The sequence below is a fragment of the Lissotriton vulgaris genome, chromosome 7, assembly GCF_964263255.1.
Source record: "Lissotriton vulgaris chromosome 7, aLisVul1.2, whole genome shotgun sequence".
Lineage (NCBI taxonomy): Eukaryota > Metazoa > Chordata > Amphibia > Caudata > Salamandridae > Lissotriton > Lissotriton vulgaris.
Genome location: NC_141695.1, coordinates 1,069,735,728 through 1,069,756,903, shown reverse-complemented (window position 1 = coordinate 1,069,756,903; position 21,176 = coordinate 1,069,735,728). Strand labels below are relative to the sequence as shown.

At 41.4% G+C, this 21,176-nt stretch overlaps 2 protein-coding genes across 2 annotated transcripts in view; one reads left to right on the top strand and one right to left on the bottom strand.

Moving 5' to 3' along the window:
- TRPC7 (transient receptor potential cation channel subfamily C member 7) overlaps nt 1-21,176 on the top strand; it is a 1,554,154-nt gene that overhangs the window by 392,803 nt on the left and 1,140,175 nt on the right. The window lies entirely within an intron of this gene.
- Nucleotides 4,710-5,336, bottom strand: LOC147702937 (uncharacterized). The gene has a single exon (XM_086928402.1). It carries the CDS (start codon nt 5,334-5,336, stop codon nt 4,710-4,712), a length of 627 nt encoding a protein of 208 aa, XP_086784528.1.

The window sequence follows — 21,176 nt, the reverse complement described above, 5'->3', positions numbered from 1 at the left end:
GTTATTCTCTGACCTTTGATAACCTATTAGCTCTGGCTGTGTGAACAGTTTGTTTCTAATTTGAGTGACTGTAGCCAACGGTTGCTCACTGCGCAGCACAATACGTTATCTGCTGACGGGAATCTTGTGGTTTCCGTTTACTGCACTAGTTTCCTTGTGCCTAGGCGCTTGTTGTGCGACAAAGAGGATATTCTTTCTTTGTGGCCATCAGTGTGTTGCTGTAGCTCTTACTACAGTTTTTGTGCATTATTCCAATGGCGGAAGGCATGGATGTCACTCCCAGGGTTAGAGATTCTAAAGGAAATCTGAAGAGGTCTAAACAGAATTCCCCATACCCCAGATATCTCAGCAAAGGCTAACATGGATTCTGCTTCAACATTAGATACTATTCTAATTAAACTTAATGCTGTTAATTACATAGCACAAAGCACTAAAACAAACACAGACTTACTTCAGGTTGAAGTGGCGGCCATTCGTAATGACCTCAAAAATCTCTCACTACGTGTCTCCAATGCAGAAACACGAATAAGCTCTGTTGAAGACTTCACGAATAAGCAAGCTAAACATGCTCAGAGTATTGAACGCTCCTTAGCTTCATTGAGAAGAGACCTAACTGAACAGGAAGAAAGGAATCGGCGAAGTAACCTTCGAATTTTTGACCTTCCGGAGGATTGTGAGAAATCTGCTCCTTCAAGGTTAAATTTTTTGCTTACTTGAATACCTTCTGTCCCGAGCATTTCATTTGAAAAGGACTTTAAAATAGAACGTGTTCATAGAGTTTCCACCTTTAAATCTAAAACATTATCTTTTCCCAGACCAGTGATTTTTAAACCTTTGCGCCATCAACATTCTGAACAAATCCTAGCTCAAATGAGGAAGATTAAGATTTTTCAATGGGAAGGGCACGGAATATCAATATCACAGGACTTTGCTAGAGATACTGTTATTCATCGTAAAGGTTTCCTGAATCTACATAGAAGGCTTATAGATATTATAGATATGCATATTCCATTTTCATTTGCAGGTCCTTCACGCTTCAGAATAACTTTTAGACGTCACACACAGATTTTTTTATGAACCTGCAGAACTTTCCACTTTCTTGGATAATCAGTCTGAATCGCAGATGGAACAGATGGTGTCAGAATTTCTTCCAAACACGTCCCTTTCTTAATGTATCTCAGTGCTTGATGACCTGGATCCATGTTTGCTGTGTTTATGCTATTACATGCAGCCTTTTCTGCCAATGTGCTCTTTGTTGACATGATAAATACAATCGTAAGTTCATACCATATTATCATTACTCTCTCTTGACTGACTTTTCCTTTACAGCATTTTCTCCTTCTTTGGATTTAGTATGCATTACTGCTGGTTTCCAAATATCTTCTTGGCACCTCTTAGTTTTAATGTTCTTCTCGTGCTGATGGGTTGATTCATACCCTTGGTGCCTTCTTTGCAATACGCGTGGTTAACAGTGCCTCTTCTTTTTCTTTTTTGTATTGATAATTATTCACTGCATCTTATGTTACTCTATATTGGCTGTTATCTTTTAACTGCTCTTTCCTTTACAGGTCTTAAGGTTGTAGATGTTTCTATGCATGTTATCTAAGAGTTATATCTTTCTTCGTTAACATTGTTTAGGTGTTGTTTTGTGATTAGTAGATATCATTATATCTCTCTTTTCCTTATCCTCTTTTTCTTTATCATCTTTTTTTCATTTCTGCCCTACTCTAACTGTGTTTATTGTTGTGATTTTCTCTCATCCTCCTCTTACTTACTCTTTGTTTCTTAACTACATCACTGCTGCAGCAATTCCCCTCCTGTGCTGCAGATCCTTTATTCCCATCATTCATGACGAGCTCAGCTCGTCATCAGCACAGCTCAACCGTGCCTCATGACGAGCTGAGCTCGTCATGAGCATCGAAGGGGTTAATTTCTTTTGTTTTCTTTTGATGAACTTTGGTTGGTTTATAATTCTAATAGTTGGTCTTCTTGGTTCTTTTTATTCTTATGAGAATTGTTATATGGCTTTCCTACCTCTTTTCAGGTCCTTTGTATACTCCTTTTCGGTTTGGCTTGAACTTTCTTTCCTTTTTTTCTTTTTCTGCTTCTTTGCCGGTGTTTATTCTTTTTTTGTGTGGCTATTATTCATTTGTATCTTCCTTTCTTATTCTTTTTCTTGTAATTATCTGCATTTTGTTTGTACAATTAATATAGTATGTTTATATTAATTAGTTCACGTATTATCGATGTATTTAAGGGATAAATTATATTTTAGGTGGACTACGATATCTATTTCCTATATGTTTATATATTTATTATTGTTTACTAAATTATAAAATATTGGATGCCCATTTGTTATGTTATATTTTATTGTATGAAATGTATGTGCTGTTTTTTGCTACAGTTTGAATACCTTTTCATAGATTTTAGTATTTTTCCAAGATGCTAATAATTTCTATAGTGTTTGCCACATTAGTGGTTTATGAATTTTAATGTTTTATATTGATATATCTAATGCCCCATATTATTCTTTATTACATATGAACTATTTACCCTGCTTTAGGCTGTTAGTTATAATATTTATTATTGTTATTTAGGATGCCTTAATTTAGTACTGTCTTAGGTTGTTATTTATAATATATATTATTGTTATTTATGATCCCCTAATTTAATATTGCTTCAGATGGCTATTTGTACTTTTTATTATTCTTATTTATGATGCTTTCATTTGATATATGTTTGATCTTGATGTTTCTCCTTTATATTTAAAATATGATAATATGTTGGTCACTCCTAGATTAAGTAGTTCCTAGGATACTTAGTTTCTGATTAGTTTCTGATCCTATTGATGGAATGTTGTTAATATAGTATACATTTGCATTAATGTTCCGCTGTTTAACGAAATATATATTTATTTTTGAGCTGTCTGCACTGTTAGTGTTGGCCTCTGTGGTTGCTCCTCCACGTTTTTTCTCCCCATGCAAATTGTCTGCTACAGACATTCCCTGGTGGGGTTCTTCTTTTTTTATGCTCCCCCTTTTTCTTTGGAGCATCTTTTCTCTCTTTTCTCTTCTTTCCCGTTTCTTCTTTTTCCATTTCTTTCTTTTCTTCCTTGGGGACTCATGCTTTGGTTCATTTTTTTATTTTTCCTGTTGTTTATTTATTCATCTACCTATTGACAAGTTGTACAGTCTTCCCTTTCTCTTTAATCAGATGTTCTTATTTGATTGGGGTCATGCTTATTTATGATTGGTTTAAATGTAATCTCTCTTAACGTTCGTGGATTGAATCATCCTGTTAAGAGGGCTAAGATTCTGGATTATTGCAAAAACTTATCCAGGGATATTGTTCTTCAAGAGACTAAGATTGCCTTTAAGGAACCTTTGCTTCTGCGGAAGGAGTGGGTTCTTGATGTTGCTTGCTCTGAAGCTGCTGGAGAGAAGAACGGGGTTGTAACCTTGATTTCTAAAAACTCTGGTCTGTCTATAGATGGCAGACAAAGTGCATTCTCCCCCCGCCACACTGCATGCTTTACAAGGACCCAACCCCACATCAAACTCGGGAGTCGTACTTGATTTTCTGCAGTGTGCTGCTTGTTTATTAAAATTTAAGTTCTCTGGTCAATTGCCTCATTGACCCACCAATCTCTTTATTTATTCGTACATATTCAAAACAGTATTTAGGAATAAACTTGCACTTATAATACAATATATACATTCTCCGCCCATTACACTGGGCCTTTTATTTGACTTCAGGGTTGCGCCAGCAGGCCACAATCCAGATCACCTGCCCCATACGTTAACCCCCTTCTGGTCAACAGAGCCGCAGGTGAGGAAAGCGCCCACTTGGGCAACCAGCGGCCTCTGGGGTAGGGCTGAAAAGCCAAGGCCACCAGCAGGTCGGCCCCAACTCTCCCGCCAGCCCAGAGTCCATACTGATTTAGCAAACCTGTTCAGAGTTAACTGTCTCTAGACAAGAAGTTCCCGTGGTATTCTTGTCCGGAACCCCGCCACAGGACGAGGAGCTTACTGGCGGACTCGGCCTCCCCCCCCTGCGCTCAAGAGCTTCGGAGACGGCTCCTAGGACTGTTTCTATAAATATCTCCATACCCGCCTCCGCCAAGTGAACTCCGTCCTTTGCATATAACTCCGGCCTCTCTGCCTGAATTAATTTATGGCGAATCGCTTTAATACTCGATTATTTCAGGATTTCCGCCACCGATTGGTTCAGTCTTTTGACAGATCTGTTTACTGCCTTCATGGGTGCGCCCCGAGCCCACACGAGTCTCGGGATGACTTCCGACCACAGTACTATAGCTTCTGGGAAAATGTTTTTGATTGCTGCTAGGGTAGAAAACAGGGATTCCTTCACTTCTCTCCTCCCGCCTGGAATCATGTCGTTGCCTCCGCAATGCAACACGAATACGTCTGGCGAAGGCATGCCTTTTGCCAGAGCCGCTTTTACATCCCTCGGGGCGTCCGCTAGGCGCTGCCCGCCTATTCCCACCCAATGATGGTCACAACCTCGCATCATGGTCACCCTGTCCCTGAGCGTCTTTTCGAAGTGCGCCCCGGCCCTGCGAATGAAGGAGTGGCCGCACCAACAGATTTGGGTTCTCTTAGGGGAGGTACCTAAAGTAAATATGAAGAATAAATGTGAGGAGATACAGGCAACCGATTCTCACAAAAGGCACGCAAGCGAAAGATACTTCAGACTAATTGCGGGCGGATATAACGTTCGTAACAAGATGATTTCCAGCGACCCAACCTTTTGATTACCTGTTCGGGTAGGCCTAGGCCAGCAGCCGTCGTCGCTGCTCCAATTCTAAACGAATGTGATGTAAATTCGGCCGGATCCACTCCGATCCGTGCCAAGGCCATTTTTACTACCCGAGTGAACTGGAACCTGGTAAGGGGTAACCCATTCTCGTGAATCAAAAGTCTATCATCAGTTCCCTGGGGCCTGACTTGGAGAAATACCCTCAGTAAATTGACCGGGCAGAAGGGCTCACCCTCTACTCTCCCCAGTTGTAACCAGGTACCTCTACCCAGCGGATCCGTTTTCGATCTCCGCACCCTTAGCCGTAGGACACCTTTGGACTCGATTATATCAGAGCACCTCAGACCCCCTTCCCTATCTAATTTAGACGCCGGGAGCAATTCTGAAATTCTCAGGGCCCCACAAAAGGCTAAGGCATAGGCCACCCGGAACAACTGTGTCTCATACTGGGAGAAACATACGAAAGGGAGAGCTCCTAGGATTTTTATCAGTTTTTCTACGTTTATCGGCCTCCTACAATCTTTTCCCACAGGCGCTAGGCGCTCCCAACCACTCATTGCTCTTCTAACTCTCTGGTCTTTAGTCGGATCAGACACCCCCCGTAGACCCGCATAAAATGCTACAGCCGACAGCTGCCTTCTCATGAATGCTACCGACTTCGCTTGCTCTTTCTGCTGCACGATGAAGCCTAATACACTCTGGGGGGCAAAGATGTCCGCTACACCCACACCCCTCAGGTATGCCATATACGACTCCCATGACCTCTGATACATACTCATAGTCCTTGGAGCCAAGGATGCAGATATCAACTCGGGGGCTGTGGGGCACCAAACTTCCATAGCTCCGCTGGGAAGGCTGACATTGACGTCTCCGCCTGGGGCCAATGCTCCCGGAACTCTGTTAACTTAAAATGAGACAATGCATCAGCCGCTTTGTTTTCGACACCTGGAACATGTTTAGCAGTGAATTGGACATTATGGCTCAGGCATTGCAACACCAATTCCTTCAACAACCTGAGTACCCAAGTACAGGTGGCCCTCTGGCTATTAATCACCATGACTACGGACATATTGTCTGACCAAAATACTATGCTCTTGTTTGCCAGCAGATCTCCCCACAAGTGCAAAGCCACCACTATGGGGAAAAGTTCAAGGAAGGAAATGTTAGTAGTCAGGCCTCGCTCGATCCAGTCATCTGGCCAGCACTGCATACACCATTTTCGACCGAATATAGCTCCGAAACCAATACTACCTGCAGCGTCGGTGAACAGCTCAAGATCCGTATTAGAAGAACAGGCTGCTCGCCACAATACCGTGCCATTGAAGTCACTCAAAAAACTTCTCCAAATCATAAGATCCTCTCTAACTGTGGCTGAGAGCCTCACTCTGTGGTGTTTGGCCCGCAGTCCAGACATCGCCCTCGCTATACTCCTGGAGAAGGCCCTGCCCATAGGAATGACCCGCAGAGCAAAGTTTAGCTGACCCAGAAGCACTTGTAGCTGATGTAAGGTTACCTTCCTTGCCCCCAGGCAGCCATCAATAGCGGCCCTAAAGGCATCGACCTTGACTTTTGGCAGCCTGCACACTCCTGCTGTCGTATCAATCTCTATGCCCAGAAAGGTCAAACACGTGGTCGGGCCTTCGTTTTTTTCCGCCGCCAAAGGTACCCCGAGCGCCTCAGCCACGCGCTGGAAGCCCAGCAGGGCCTTCCTGCACGACTGGGAACCCTCGGGACCCATGAACAGAAAATCGTCCAGGTAGTGGACTACAGCATGTGAGTTGTCCGAGGCCAGAAACTGCTCAACCGCCCATTCTAGGAACCTTGCGAAAGTCTCGAAAACTGCACAGGCAATAGAACACCCCATAGGCATGCACAAATCCAGAAAATAGTTACCGTCGAATGTGAAGCCCAAGAACCTGGTGTCGTCCGGGTGCACGGGCAGTAATCGAAAGGCTGATTCAATATCGGCTTTAGCCATTAGAGCTCCCTCCCCTAATGCCTGCAATTTCTCAATAGCCGTGTCAAATTTGGTATACTTCACTGAGCACAGATCCGGGTCTAACTTATCGTTGACTGAAAGCCCTGAGGGACTCGACAGATTATGGATCAGACGGAATTTACCCTCCTCCTTTTTCGGGACTAGACCCAAAGGGGAGCAAACCAGATTATGGGTAGGTGGTTCTGTGAAAGGACCCCCAACCCGCCCCAACGCTACCTCCCTCATGATCTTTTCTCGAGCTGCCTCCATATTTCGCAACACTGAGCTCTGATTGCGAGGTGGGACATTGGAAGGTGGGGCTGAAGACGGGATGCGAAAGCCAATTGTAAAACCCTGCAGTAGGAATTGGGCCTCCCCCAGATTATCGTACTTACTGAGGAGGTGTGTCAGAACATGCCGTTTAATTGGAGTTGGTAATTTTGTCAGGGGTCTTAGCTGGCTTTCCTTTTGGGGCACTGTGGCTGGCTTGTTCTTTGGGATTACTGGTTTTCTTAAAGCACCTAATCTCGGGATGAGAGGTACCCCCGCAGTAGGAACAGCAGTGTTTGAATTTACACGAGACCCCCCTGGTACACTCATTTCTATTAAACTGCCAGCAGGCCGGTTTTTTCTCACTGACCCCTTTGTCAGTCCGAAAGGACTGGCTCTGAGTTGAGGGCACTGGGGTAGGCGTTGAAGGGGTGGAATAAAAGACTGTATGCCACAAATTAATCTCCCGTTGGTCCCATGCTATACCCGGGTGAACTGCCTTCATCTGCCTGAACATTTTATCGTATTTCAGCCACCCCTGGCCCGGAAACTCCGTTGCCGCACCATGTATCAATGAAATATAGCTCATCATTTGTGGACCTAACACAGGATATTTCTCAAGCATAACAGCGGCATATATTGCAAATCCCGTGATCCAATTCTTCATGGACCACTCTACCCATGATTTCTTCTGATTGTAGTCTCCCTCCTTTCCGGCTTTGGGCTTTCCGGCCGCCACCCCCGCGTTGATAAGGTCGAACACTTCTATGTATTCGCCTCTGAGTATCCTGTCCTTCATATCTGCTGGCACATGCCAAGTTATCCCCGCGGATGGCGATAAGGTCATCGAGGAAGAACCAAACATTAGAGGGCTGAAAGCTAATAATGGGGAACCAGCTGGTTGCCCCCCAAACCCTCCATGCATCTGGCCATTAGAGGGACCCGGGACCTCACCCACTGCATTCGCCCTTGAGCCCTGACTTGGACACCCTAGATTAGAGAAAGCGGTCATCGCTAAGGGGGACCCGTGAGCTGAGTAAGCCGGAAACATTGAGCTTACCGGGCTGCTACCTATCGCCTGACCATGTGACCCATATAATTGCATCCCTGGTAACTGAGCGACCCCCCCGGGCTGAACCCAAACTTGCGACACTCCGCTACCCGGCTGTGCCACTACTGGCGGTAACATACCGTGCGGACCGGACCCCCCCCACAGAAGTGACGGGGAACCCTCCTAACAGCGCAGGCCTAGTTGCCTCATACTGCCCATCGGCGTCATCTGTGTCGTTTTCTGCGCCTGAGTTCGAATCAATTGTCTCTGGCGCCTCCTCCTCACCTGGTGATACTGGTCGTGAATCCGTTGGCCTAGACCGCTTGCCTCTTGCCGAGCTTCTAAGCTTTTCTGGGGTCTGCTTCGTTCTTTTGCCTCTCCCCCTCTCCTCCTGGGAGTTCGCATCTGCTTTAGCCCCGTCTCTCATATTCTTAAGTACCCAATCCATGCCCTTCTCTCTTGTGAACTCCAGCAGCTCCGTAAAGGCAAGGAATTCCTCCTTCCTGGCTGCGGGTTGTTTACCCTTCGGTACCTTCTTCGACGGCATCCTGCACTTAAAGAAAACAACGTTAGAAACTTATCGAGAAACGCAAACGGCTTTTTTAGGCCCGCCGCGCCACGGATGTGCCCGGGCCCCAGGAAATCGGATGATCGAGCGCCAGCGCTCGCCCTCCCCCCCGGACACGAGGATTTACCACTGCAAACCCCCCCCCCCTGCCAACAACATTTAAATCCAAAAACTAAGCACGAAAGGCTGTAAAAGGCTGTAAGGAAATCTAGCAGACACTGCAAGGCCCGCTAACCTAAGCCACGAGTCGGGGTAACTCTCGCTGTATACTCGAACGCGATGCTCCCACGATGTCTTCTCTTGGAGACGTCCGACTCCTGGATGATCAGCGGACAAAGAGGGGGCCTCTATGCTGGTCGCGGGTTTTTAAGCCCCGCGCCCTACTAACACTTCCGGGGCGTGCCTCGTCCTTTGTTCCCATTGGTCCTGACGCGACGGTCACTTCCGGGTCACGCAACCCGGAAGTGACCCGGCTCCGGGTCGACCCCTTTGGCTGCCACTAACGACGCCATTCCCCGATGGGGGTTGGCGCCTTCCATTGTCATTGCTGAACATGATTCGGCTGGCAGATGGTTGCTTTCTCGCTTGTCCAATGGTTCAGACGATTTATATGTTATGAATATTTATGCCCCTAACATTGATGATCAACTTTTCTGGCACTCAATAAATAAAAAGCTCTCTGATATTCCTCAAAATGCTAGAACAATTGTTGGAGGTGATTTTAATTTGCCTTTAGATCCTATCCTAGATCGACATTTTGCTTTTAAATTTCGTTCTCCCAGGTCACATAAACATATGCTCAATATGTGCTGTTCTCATCAGCTGGCTGATGTTTGGAGGTTACATAACTCAACGGGCAGTGATTTCACGTTCTTCTCTCCACATTCTATTGTCTCGCATATTGATTATCTCCTAGTTGATACTGCTCTTCTAAAACATACTAAATATGCTATAATTCACCCAATAGTTGTTTCTGATCATGCAGCCGCCTCTTTCACTCTCCTTAATTTGACGGATAAACAATGTCCTCGTTCTTAGCGTCTCAATACAGAAATTTTAGACGATAAAGACATAGTTAAGGAATTATATGTGGAAATTGACAATTTCTTCAATGACAACGAATCTTCGGTAAACTCCCAATAGTGTTATGGGATGCATTCAAATGTACTATTAGGAGTCATATTATCAAAAAAATGTCAAAAAAGAATAGCGATATCAGAAAGTCGCTACAATCTTTAGGGGACGTGATCAAATGTAAAGAGATTGCATATAGAAATTCTAATGATAAGTCTCTCCTGCAAGACACTAAGAATTTGAAATACTCTTTTAACTCCATTGTTACGAAAAGAGCTTATCTTGGTGTACATGCTCAAAAGTCTAGACGCTTGCTGCTGCAGAATAGAGCTGGTAAGATGTTGGCTGCCACTTTAAAGTATCAAAATGAGAGTGTCAAAACTGCTCAGATTTCTTACATGACACTAATGGCTCTAGGAAATTCCATACTCAAGAAATTCTGCAAGTTTTTCGTGACTTTTATGAAAAACTGTATACTCCCAAGGATCAATGTGACTTATCTGCGTGTCAGCAATTCTTGTCTTCGATTCCTACACATACTATTTCGCAGTCGGAGATGACTGCTCTTGGCCAACCAAATGATTCTGAAGAGATAACACAGGCCATTAAAGCGACTCAGTCGGGGAAGGCTCCAGGGCCTGATGGTTACCCTATTGCTTTCTACAAGACTTTTTCATCCTCAATAATAACATATCTCAAAAAAGATTTGATAACTTTGTAACTTCAGGTAAAGTCTCTAGTTCAGCCGCTGAGGCTACTATTGCCGTGATTCTGAAAGAAGGGAAAGATCATTCTGACCATAAACATTTCCGTCCAATCTCGCTAATAAATATGGAGGCAAAATGTTTTGCCAAAATCTTGGCTAAACGCTTAGAGAGCCATATTCCAAGCCTAACCAAACCTACCGCAAAAATACTCTTCTTAAATACAACAGTTGTCATCCTCAAGCTCTACGCGATGGCCTCCTGTTTGGCCAGTTTCTAAGCTTGCGTAGAAATTGTTCAAAGAGAGCTGATTACTTCAAAGAAGCGCAACAGCTTAAACTAAAATTACTCGCACGAGGCTACCCAAATAAGCTGTTGAAACGGTCATTAAAGCGAGCCTGGTACAATGATCGTGAATCACTTCTCCAAGTGAAAGTGAAACCCACGGAAACCAAACTTGTATGTGTCACCACGTTTGGCACACTGAGTAATCCCATCAAAAAACTAATCTCCAAAAATTGGTCACTTCTATCAGACCTTCCAGAATTAGTCGAAAAACCAATGTTTGCCTTCAAAAGAGGCAGAAACCTCAGGGACAGACTAGTTCATGCTTATAACAACAAGGAATCCAATTTAGTTGACAATATGAGACAATTGAGTCTACTGCAAGGACACTTTAAATGCAATCACTGTGCAGCTTGTTCTACTACTGCAAACATTAAACAGTTCAATTTAAATAACAAGACCTTTCTGTTACACAACTTCTCTAATTGTAATACAACCAATGTTGTTTATTGCATAGAATGTCCATGTGGTCTTAAATACTTTGGTAAGACGACTCAGCCTATTAAGAAGAGAATATAACAACACCAATCTAGAATTTGCTGCCTGACGGAAAATGCCCCTCTTGTTGACCACTATTCTGCTAAAAAACACAGTGAAAAAGATATACTGGTGGGTTGTTGAGGTCGTTAAACCTACGATCAGACAACCAAACGTCGACCAGTTATTGACATTAAAAGAACAACACTGGATTTGTCTGGCAGACTCAGTTAAATCTGGTCTTAATTCCGGCACGGAATGGCATACATTGGCTTGCCTTGTCTAAATCCAGTAACCCTCTTCAATCCTTTACGTACCGAATATATGTGCCAACCTCTTTTTGTACATGTTGTTGTATTATGTCTAAACCAGCTGATATGTCACTTGAAATTGTTAATTTATTTTTCATCTCACATTATTACAATTGTTCTGATATCACTAAGTAGGACCGTTCACACAATCTGGTCCCAATCCAAAATGGCGAGGGTTATTGTCTTGATCGGCTCACATTCAAGCTTCAGTTTAGCTATGCACAGAGGTTTCTGACTTTCATGTGAGATTCTTTTCTAAATATCGAAACACGTAATTCATGTGCGATTGTTTTTTATGCCATCACACTGTGATATTCCACTACGATAAAAATCGTTTTACCTCACTCAATATGGCGACCACTTCAGGTTACTACCTCCAGCCAATGAGCCGCTCAAGCTATTAGTTCCGGGTTATCATCACTCCCCGGTCACTTGGCGATGATAACCAATCAGCCAATTATGCCACGACTTTCGGGTCACCGGCCTTAAATAACCACTCCCCGGTCACTCTATGTTTTCTGACGACCCTGCGGACGGATCCATGATGCTTTTACCGTAATCGCTTAAAAGTAAGTGAACCCCACCAACCTCTTTTCCCTGCCCAACTTAGTTAAGCAATATCTTGGGCTACGCAAAATCATGCTCCCTGCACGTCCCTCTTACAGAGCGTGCCAATATCGTTTGTTGGCGGCTAATATGTATTTTAATGCTCCGCGATATACTGCTGTTTCTCGAATTATTCGAGTTTAAGTATTTCATCCATTAAGATAACATCGATTAAAATGCCATTTATTTTAGCCGTCTTTAGCGGTAATGACTGCACTGAATTAATAAACCGGCTACACAAATGATATGCTTCACTTCTAGAGAACGAGTGCATCACGTCGCTTTCATCAAGTGCTTTTCAAGTACCGGTCAATGGAAGTGGCCCTTCTTCTAACTATTGGTAGGCATCAGACCTCCCCCTTTTTTTATACAAACCTTTGGCCTTAGATTCCAAGTATGGCTTACTAATTAACAATTTGCACTTTTGAGATTTTAGTTCAATACTGTGCCTCTTGCTAATCCATCAATTCATGTGGCCACATTTCTGCTAAACCCAAGGAATGCACTTCTCGATAACAATAAATCCAGGGTATTTATCCAATTTTAGCAATCATGGCTCAACCAAGGTTTTATACTTTTCCAGATGTTGCACTGTGACATTACGTTCTGCGCCAACCCACTGCCCAAGGCCACAACGTTAAAGTACATATATTTCAGGTGACATATCGGCTGTGTTATTTCCTGTAACTACCAAGATGTATATTTTGTATCTTCAAGATGTCATCTTTTTCGATTGAACCTAACTATCAAGTTCATTATGTCAGCTAGCTAGGTTTTCAGAGATTAAATGTATAATATGACATAATTTATGTTTTTCTCTTCTCTATGAAATATGCATGCATGTTCTCTGCAATTTGAAGGTGTCCAACTGTTAAGACTTCATGTTTTGCTAGACAATCTCTCAGAGTTAAATTAAATAACAAGATACGCACTATGCTTCTTGTGAGATGCTTTCACTCCCGTTTCTAGGTCGTCAATATGTGAATCTTACTTGTTCTGTAATTCAAGTGATCAGAAACAAAACATATGATATATGATGAATTATGCTTTGTTTATTCTTTTAATAATTTGTTGAATAACTTGATTAGTTTTTAAGTAAAATGTTGCAATGAACTGTCTAATGATTTTTTGCAAAACATTACCAGGAAGGGGTATTTTGTTTTGTATAGCTTAGACGTTTAATATTAATTAGACACACATGAGTTTTTAGATGTATGTTGTTATAATCTTGTATATACCATATTATTAATTTACATTCATTGTTTTAATATAGGGAGTATTTTCAGCAAAGAAATATTCTGTCCTGATGATGGTCTACATGACAACTGCCCCTTAGACCGAAACGTCGACATTCACATCACCTCCAGTCACGTTGCTTTGGCACTAATATACGTCCATTCTTTATCAATTAATTTTGGTTGTTCATTTAATCCACCAGGAGTTGATGTCCTTAGTTATGAATTTGTAGATTAATTATTACTCATCTCTGTTCATAACTTTTTGCATTATTTAATTTTCTATATCTGTCTCCCTAACAATATGTTTTTTTGAGTAAATATAAATTTCTCCTAATTTCCATCTCTGTGTGTTCCATTGTTCATCCTTCCATTGATTTATTTCTATTAAATTTTTTGTATGATATCCTGTGGATTCCTTTGAGTGTGTTTCATCAGTACAACTCAGAACTAAGTTCCATTGTTGCTCGAATCAAATCCCTTGTAGGACATTTTTTACTTTAACCATACAGCGCCCAAGCCTACAAGGGTTAATTGGGTTTCCCCTGTTTATAATCTATCAATTGACCTTCATTTTGTATGGACCTACCTGATATCCGTTGCACAATGTATCAGTGCTGAGTGAGTGTCTGTGTGTGGGAGGGATAGTCTGCAGACTGCCTGTGGTTCACGACAATGGCCAGTGGTATTGCGTTACACATTGATTTCTTTCCAGGAGAACATTACATTTGACATTGGTTTTACAAGTGCGGCAGTGGCGCATAGTGCTGCTAAAAAGTGTTAAAATTCTTTGTATGTACAATATTTCTGATATCGTGACCTGGGGGCACCCTAAACTGTGTGGGATTGAATTATAAGAATTAATAGAAAGGGCCTGGGGTTGACTATGTGTTGCACCGCATAAGGGCACTAGGAGGGCTTAGAAAAGGGTTTTTTTCCCAAGTGTGCATATTATTGATTTCATTTCAACACGGTTGGGCCTAGTACTGCTAGTAAAATTTCCAAGTGTGATTTTTTGCCCTAAACTACATGATGCTTATGTTGTGCTGATTATTGTGTGTGTTGAATATGAATGTTATTTACAGACTTCATATGTGAAGTCTCTTTTGTGATGCTCAGTGTATTTATTGCGAGTGGGTGCTATGCCAATACTACACACATTTTCTCTGTGATAAGACGGACTGCTCAGTGCCAAGTTTCCCAAGGGTGAGGGCAGGTTGTACAGTGTGTGCAATCACCCTTCCCTGATGGGTCGGGTATGTTCTGCCTAGCTAGGGCATCGCCTCAACCAACCAGAAAGTGCCAGTTCCAACAGTCATCGACTGCTAAATGGTGCTTTGAGTGACTTTGGTACTTGTAACACAGTCAGTTGTGCTGTTCTGTAATAGGGTCACGAGCCATCTTCAAGATCCGATTGCTACGTGATGTACCTCATTGAAATGCACATAACGGGCATTTAATTTTCAAGAAAGTATCAGAGTATCTTCCTGCACAGACAGACATGTGCTTAAAACACACTGCTCCACATGAGTGTTAAACACTGCCCATCTATTTTACTGCAAGTGCAGTACTTTGTCTGAAATGAACCATCCCCAACCAGGGTTAAGTACCTGCCCTATTCTGTGGCCTGTGGGAGAGGAATCCATTTTCTTTTGTTTCATGCACTCTTCTTTCTCAGGCTCATGTTTGCAGCAGGGATTCAATGTTCAATAATACTGAGACTAGCGACAACAACTCTAGTAAAACAGGAGAATGGTGTGCTCATGTGATTCCAGGCCTCCTATAGGCTCAGTTTTCTTTCCTTTTCTAGTATTAAGTGATGCTATTATGGCAAAATCCTATATAATATTTATTTCTACAAATCGCTCAGTGATGATGACATTCGCGTGCTTAGCACTATGCAGCACATGAAACTTTTTCAAAGTTGTGAAGTATTTTCTATAGCAGTGCTGATATGGAATGCAAAGCATGTTATTCATCAAATCACAGTATGTCCTTTATTGAAAGACAAGCTAATTCTTCGTCTCAAAATGATAAGTGGCTGAAATTATACTGCTAGCCTAAAGAAAAACAGGAAAGCATGCGCAACCGTGCAAGATGTGGCAAATTATTCGTCATTATGTTAATTAAAATATAATGATACATGTCATTATAAGTACTGCAAGAAACTGATTTTTGTGAAGTAGAAATAATAGCAAAACAAGAGTAAAGTTTAGTAAGTAAAAAGCAGGAAAATATATGCTTGGTTTTCAAACAGTGTTTCTCTGAATTTTGTGAAAGAAAACACATTAACCATCATTCCAGCATCGATGTGGGGGAGTGTTCTGACTGACATGTTTGAGGATGATAGACTTCACACATTTAAAATAGTGAAACGTGTGCTCTGAATCAAGAGGGTGCAAGAATGGCTTATTTCCAACTTCGAATGCGAGACTTGCAGCAGGCCAATAAATAGAGTAGCGGGGACTAGGCATTTAACACAGTTTGAAGCGTCTTTAAATTATATATGCCATAGGATACTCAATGCAGCAGTGCTAAGAGTATTAAGAATGCCTTCTGCATACCAGGTGCCATTTCTCTGTTATACTTGGATTTAACAGAAGGGTGTGATTAAATGTCCACTGAAGGGGGCCTTATGATAGCTCCCTCCTCTACCAAAACAATCTGATCTGACACTATATTGGGGTAGATAGCAATCTTGGTAGTATTTAAGAGTCTCTATATGAGGCACATCTAGGTAAGAATACTGATTAACAGAGGATGAAAAATGAGTACAAATCTTTGCCCCTCCCATCAAGGCTGGCCAAGTGTCAATCAGATAAAATGATTCAAGTGACTGAGAGACTTCTGAATGGACTTTACCAAAACAATTCATACCTCCTGACAAGAGTTTTAGGTAGGAATTAGTTTATTGTAATTAAAAAACACCTAGAATAATAGCATAGTCTAAAATATTAGAGTGAAATAACGAGAAAAAAGTGCAAAATCATTTGATTTTAAGTGTGGGCTGGCCTTACTCACAGAAAGTAAAAAGCTATTCTTCACAGGGCACGGGTGCTTGTGAGGCACCCAGTGTGCAAGGGTTTTGGATTGGATCTACTTTCTAGCTTTAGGTCTAATCAAATATATGCTTTTAAATAAAAGGGGATCCTATTTTGGCAGGCTTTAGTTGCTAGCAGTACTTAAGAGAACACGATTGCAAGGCCAATCTTTGGTCAGTCAGACCGAATTCTGTTCGAATTTGCACTTGAGACGAATGTTAAGGAAGTTTAAAAGATGCTGATAAATATTGTATTGCATAATTGCCTCTGCCGAGTTTGCCTGGACATTTTTCAATCAATGTTGATATTTACTTTGTCTTTACAGCTCTAAGTATGGGAACAAATAAGTTTAAAGAGAAATGTTTTAAGTAGAGTATTAAAGGCTAAGCATAGTGAAGCAACTTTTGCTTTAAATGAATCTTGTTCTTTTCTATGACCACCGCCTTATTCAAACCATATTCTAAGATATGGATATATGCATTATCTTTCTTTTTTCATGAAAGTGCCCGCCACGAGACAGATTTCTTACTCCTTCGATTACAGACCAGTATTTTGTTTTTCTAATGATTAAATGAAAGCCCCTGGACCGCAAATTATTTCATCAATATAGATGCGGTTCTTTGCCTTTAAGGGAGTTCACTAAAACGTCGGGTAAGGGTGGGTCTGGGCACTGTCCTAGGTGCCCAGGACAGGGTGAAAGTTTAAACCATTTTCTTTTTGTCTGCACGCTGTATGTTGCCCCTAGACTAAAGTGGTTAAGTCCAGTTTGTAGAAGCTTGGGAACACGCTCAGCAGCAAATGCTAGTAGGATACTAAGGATAGATCTGTTGCCTGTGATTGTAACTGGTGTAACAGAATACCTAGGATGGGCTTGGATCTTAAGAATAAGGTTCTTTAACTCGACTTAGGCTTTAACCTAAAACGTTAGGCTTTCCATTGACTATGTGTGAATGTGCTACCACCTAAAGTGCCCGAGCTACTATGGTTATTCAACGCAGGATTTATTGTAATCTCTTTTAAAAAAAATTCAAATGAAGTTTTGTACAAATGATTTAATATGGTCTTAGACTGTTTTAATACTGTATTTTTGCTACTGTAAATTTGTGATGCATGTCTTTTATGATGTAATAATCGAATAAAGACTTCTTGAAATTGAAATTGAAAGGTATCTTATTGGAAATAAGGTGCAAGATTATTTAATAGCTTCTGTAGCAGTATGGTTTATTAGAATAACGTTGTGCAAGTCTTTGGAGAAAGGAAAAGGTATGCTCCTAACTTGACCCTCACCCAGGTTGTCAAAAGAAGCAGTTGAATAGCACAAAGGAGATGTCTGGAATTTCCCAGCTAACTAGTTTTCTCCATAAATGTGCTGTTCACTCGGTCAAAGGCAGCTCTTAAATCGACATAGCAGGGGAATAGGGGTACTTTTCTAACTCTAGTCTTTACAATCATCATTGCAAGGGCGACAACGTTGTTAGTGGTACTTGCAGAGGCATGAAATACTGATTGGTTGAAAGGCACCACATCTGATTTGTTTACCAAGGTCTCCAGGTCTTTCAACAGTAGGCCAGCGAATATTTTCTACCCCACATCCAAGTGTGCTATAAGCCTATAGCAAATTAGGTCTGACGTGAATTGAATGTAATATTGAGTCACTCCATGTATCAGGAATTTCCATAGTAGGGAGTCAATGAGAGAATAACATTTGGAGAGCTGGTACACAGAACTCTTTATGGTGATTAAATAAGGCAACAGAAAGGCCACCAGGACCTGGGGCGCAGACTGTTCTGCTCTTCATGAGAACATCAGTGACTTGTTGGAACATATAAGTCTCTGTACAAAGAAAAGCCTTAGGAGTAATACCGGTAGGTTATTCTTGTTGGCACAATGACTCCCATAAAGGTTGGGGATGTATTCAGTTCAGGAATCATGTGGAACTTTATTGCCTTGAAATTCTTTTTAAATCTATAAAAATGAAAATGTAAAAGTTTGTTTGCTCAAAATCGTAAATCTCCGAAAGTTCTTCACCAATTGCTTTGAAATTTTGACACAACGTTGGATTTGAATGGGGGGGTGTTTTTATATACACAACGTTGGATTCCAATATGCGTGTGTCGAATACTTGCGTGTTTTTAATAGAAAGTCCAAACAGACCCTATCGATTTGGTTGCTGCGCAACAACTACAAGGTACGCATAGAGACAGTAGTCTACATATATTAGGATGGACAGTTGGTGTCAGGATGGCAGACCGAGAAATGGGTGGAGGGAGGGGGGAGGAGTTGGTTCACTTTGTAACATTAAGAAAGGATGCATAGAGACAATAGTCTACATATATTAGGATGAACAGTTGGTGTCAGGATGGCAGACCGTGAAGTGGGTGGAGGGAGCGGGGAGGAGTTGGTTCACTTTGCAACATTAACGCATGTTTTTATAAACACAACGTGACAATAGTCATAAAAACATAAAGTGTGCACACAAGCATTGTGAAATTAAAGATATTTGAAACGTGCGCTTACTCTTTTCTTTCTCTTCCATTTAACCAGACTGAGCCACAGCAACGCGTGGCAGGGTTCAGCTAGTTGTTTTATAAATTATGTGCCAAAAGTGTGTTTTATTTGGATGTGAGCAAATCATTAAATGTTCAAGGTTGTATTTGTCTTTATTGCATTCTTTGGTCTTCCCAGATTGCTCTTTTTTATCTGCTGTCCAAGTCTTTATCCTTTTGTAATTAAGTGGCATTCTCAGGATCTTTTGTTAAGATTTTTAGTACTCTGTTGAAAAGGGAGTGGATAGTCCAAAGAGACCTGGTAAGCCATCAGTGTGCTGGATTCAAAGATGTTATGTGATTTATTTTGTTCTCTTTGGGCTGTTCTAGCAAAGATTGTTTGCTGTGATAACATCAAGTATTGTTAATTAGTTAGGCAGTGTAAAGTCTAACTACAAATTGTATTACCATTTTCCAAAATTAGGGCTCCAGCATATTCTCTTCATAAAATCAAAGTATTTGGTTCACCTTATTGTATGTACCCTTTTGCACTTTCGAATGGAGTTTTTAACAGAAAACTCGCTGAAAGTGGTCACTTTCGTTGTGTTTTAAAATAGTTGAAATCCAATACGAGAGTGAATGACTAGGCGAATGTTAAAGGACTATCCAGAATTGCTGAACTGGGTGGCGTGACGTGCGTATGAGACATTATTTGGTCATTATCAAACAGGCCATTCAGGGCAGGAAGCCTCACACACTTAAGGACAGAATTTAATAATTCTCTCATGGTGTCCTTTTTTTGACAGATTGCTTCCAGCAATGGGATATCCCAGAGTGCATTTTCATTGTGCCAGTGCGTACCTCACGTATTTGTTATTGTTATGTTAAAATGGAAGTCTCCGGGTTGGATCCACAGACTATCAATAAATGAAGGTTCAATTTGGTCAAAAGTGTGCCATTATTATTCATGTGTCAACGCTTATCTTTAGTGAAGGGGTGTATATACAGTTTAATAAGAAGTAAAGGTGTCATGTGCTGGTCGATCTACCAGTTTTTTGTCGAAATTATTAGCAAAGATGGATTTTCTGTCCTAATGTGTTTTACTTGATGCTATAAGAATGTTAAGCCTCCTTTTCCTTAACACCTTTTATTAGTTCTTTGTGCTAAAGTCTGGAATTCAATTAAATCGGGTGTTGGCTGCATTGTCTAATGTAGAGGTTTCTTGCAGACAAATTACGTTATGTAACATTACAAAAGAGGTTGAGTCAGGATCATACAAAATGCTTGCAAGCCCTTCTCTGTTCCAAGCCAAAAAACTGTTTGTATTTTGTCGTTCTTCATGAAGTGAAAGTCATTGGAATTGATAGATGATTGTAAATGGCACTCTCTGCAGGGTCACCACCAAACTTTTGCCTTCCTCTTCCCCTTTTTACAATCTTGTTTATGTTGCCTTAGGACTCTGTGCACTTTACCACTGCTAACCAGTGCTAACGTTCATGTGCTCTCTCCTCTAAACATGGTAATATTGTCTCATACCCAACTTGCATATTTAGTTTACTTTTTAAGTCCCTAGTACAGCTCAAATGTCAGAAGGCAGAACATGGCTTCACCTTTGTTTAATAAGAACAGAAAGAGGTCTCTTGTGTGTCACTCACTCTAGTTCTCTCTACTCAAAGGTATTCAAGCTTAATATATCCTTTCTCCCAGTCACTCTATTATCTAAACACTGAACACAGGTATATGTAATGATGCCTCATTTATTAAAACATTTTTTTTTTACACAAAATATTCTCACTGTGATTCTTATTACAAAGCAAATACATTAATCCATATATAAACATGACAAATACACCTAATCTGATGATAACATTAAGTATATACATTATAAAGTAAGTTAAAACCCAATATCATAAAATATGCCCTGGGCCTGTAAATTAAATGCTACTAGAAGGCTTGCAGTACTGCTTTTGCCACTCCCTTAAGTAGCCCTCTAACTCATGCTTGCCATTGAAGAGCCTGTGCTTGCAATTTACACTGCCATTTCGACCTGACAAAATAAACCTTTTGGGAGGCCCAAACCTTTGTTTTTAATACATATAAGTCACACCTAGGATAGGTTCTGGACAGCCCATAGGGCAGGGTGCAATGTATTTAAAAAACTAAACATGTACTTGAGGTTTACATGTCCTGGCAGTAAAGAACTCTTGAAATTCGTTTTTCCCTACAGCAAGGCTTATATATCCCATAGGTT

Coding starts and splice junctions, on each gene's coding strand:
- LOC147702937 (XM_086928402.1), bottom strand. CDS start 5,336: ATGAGTGGTTGGGAGCGCCTAGCGCCTGTGGGAAAAGATTGTAGGAGG.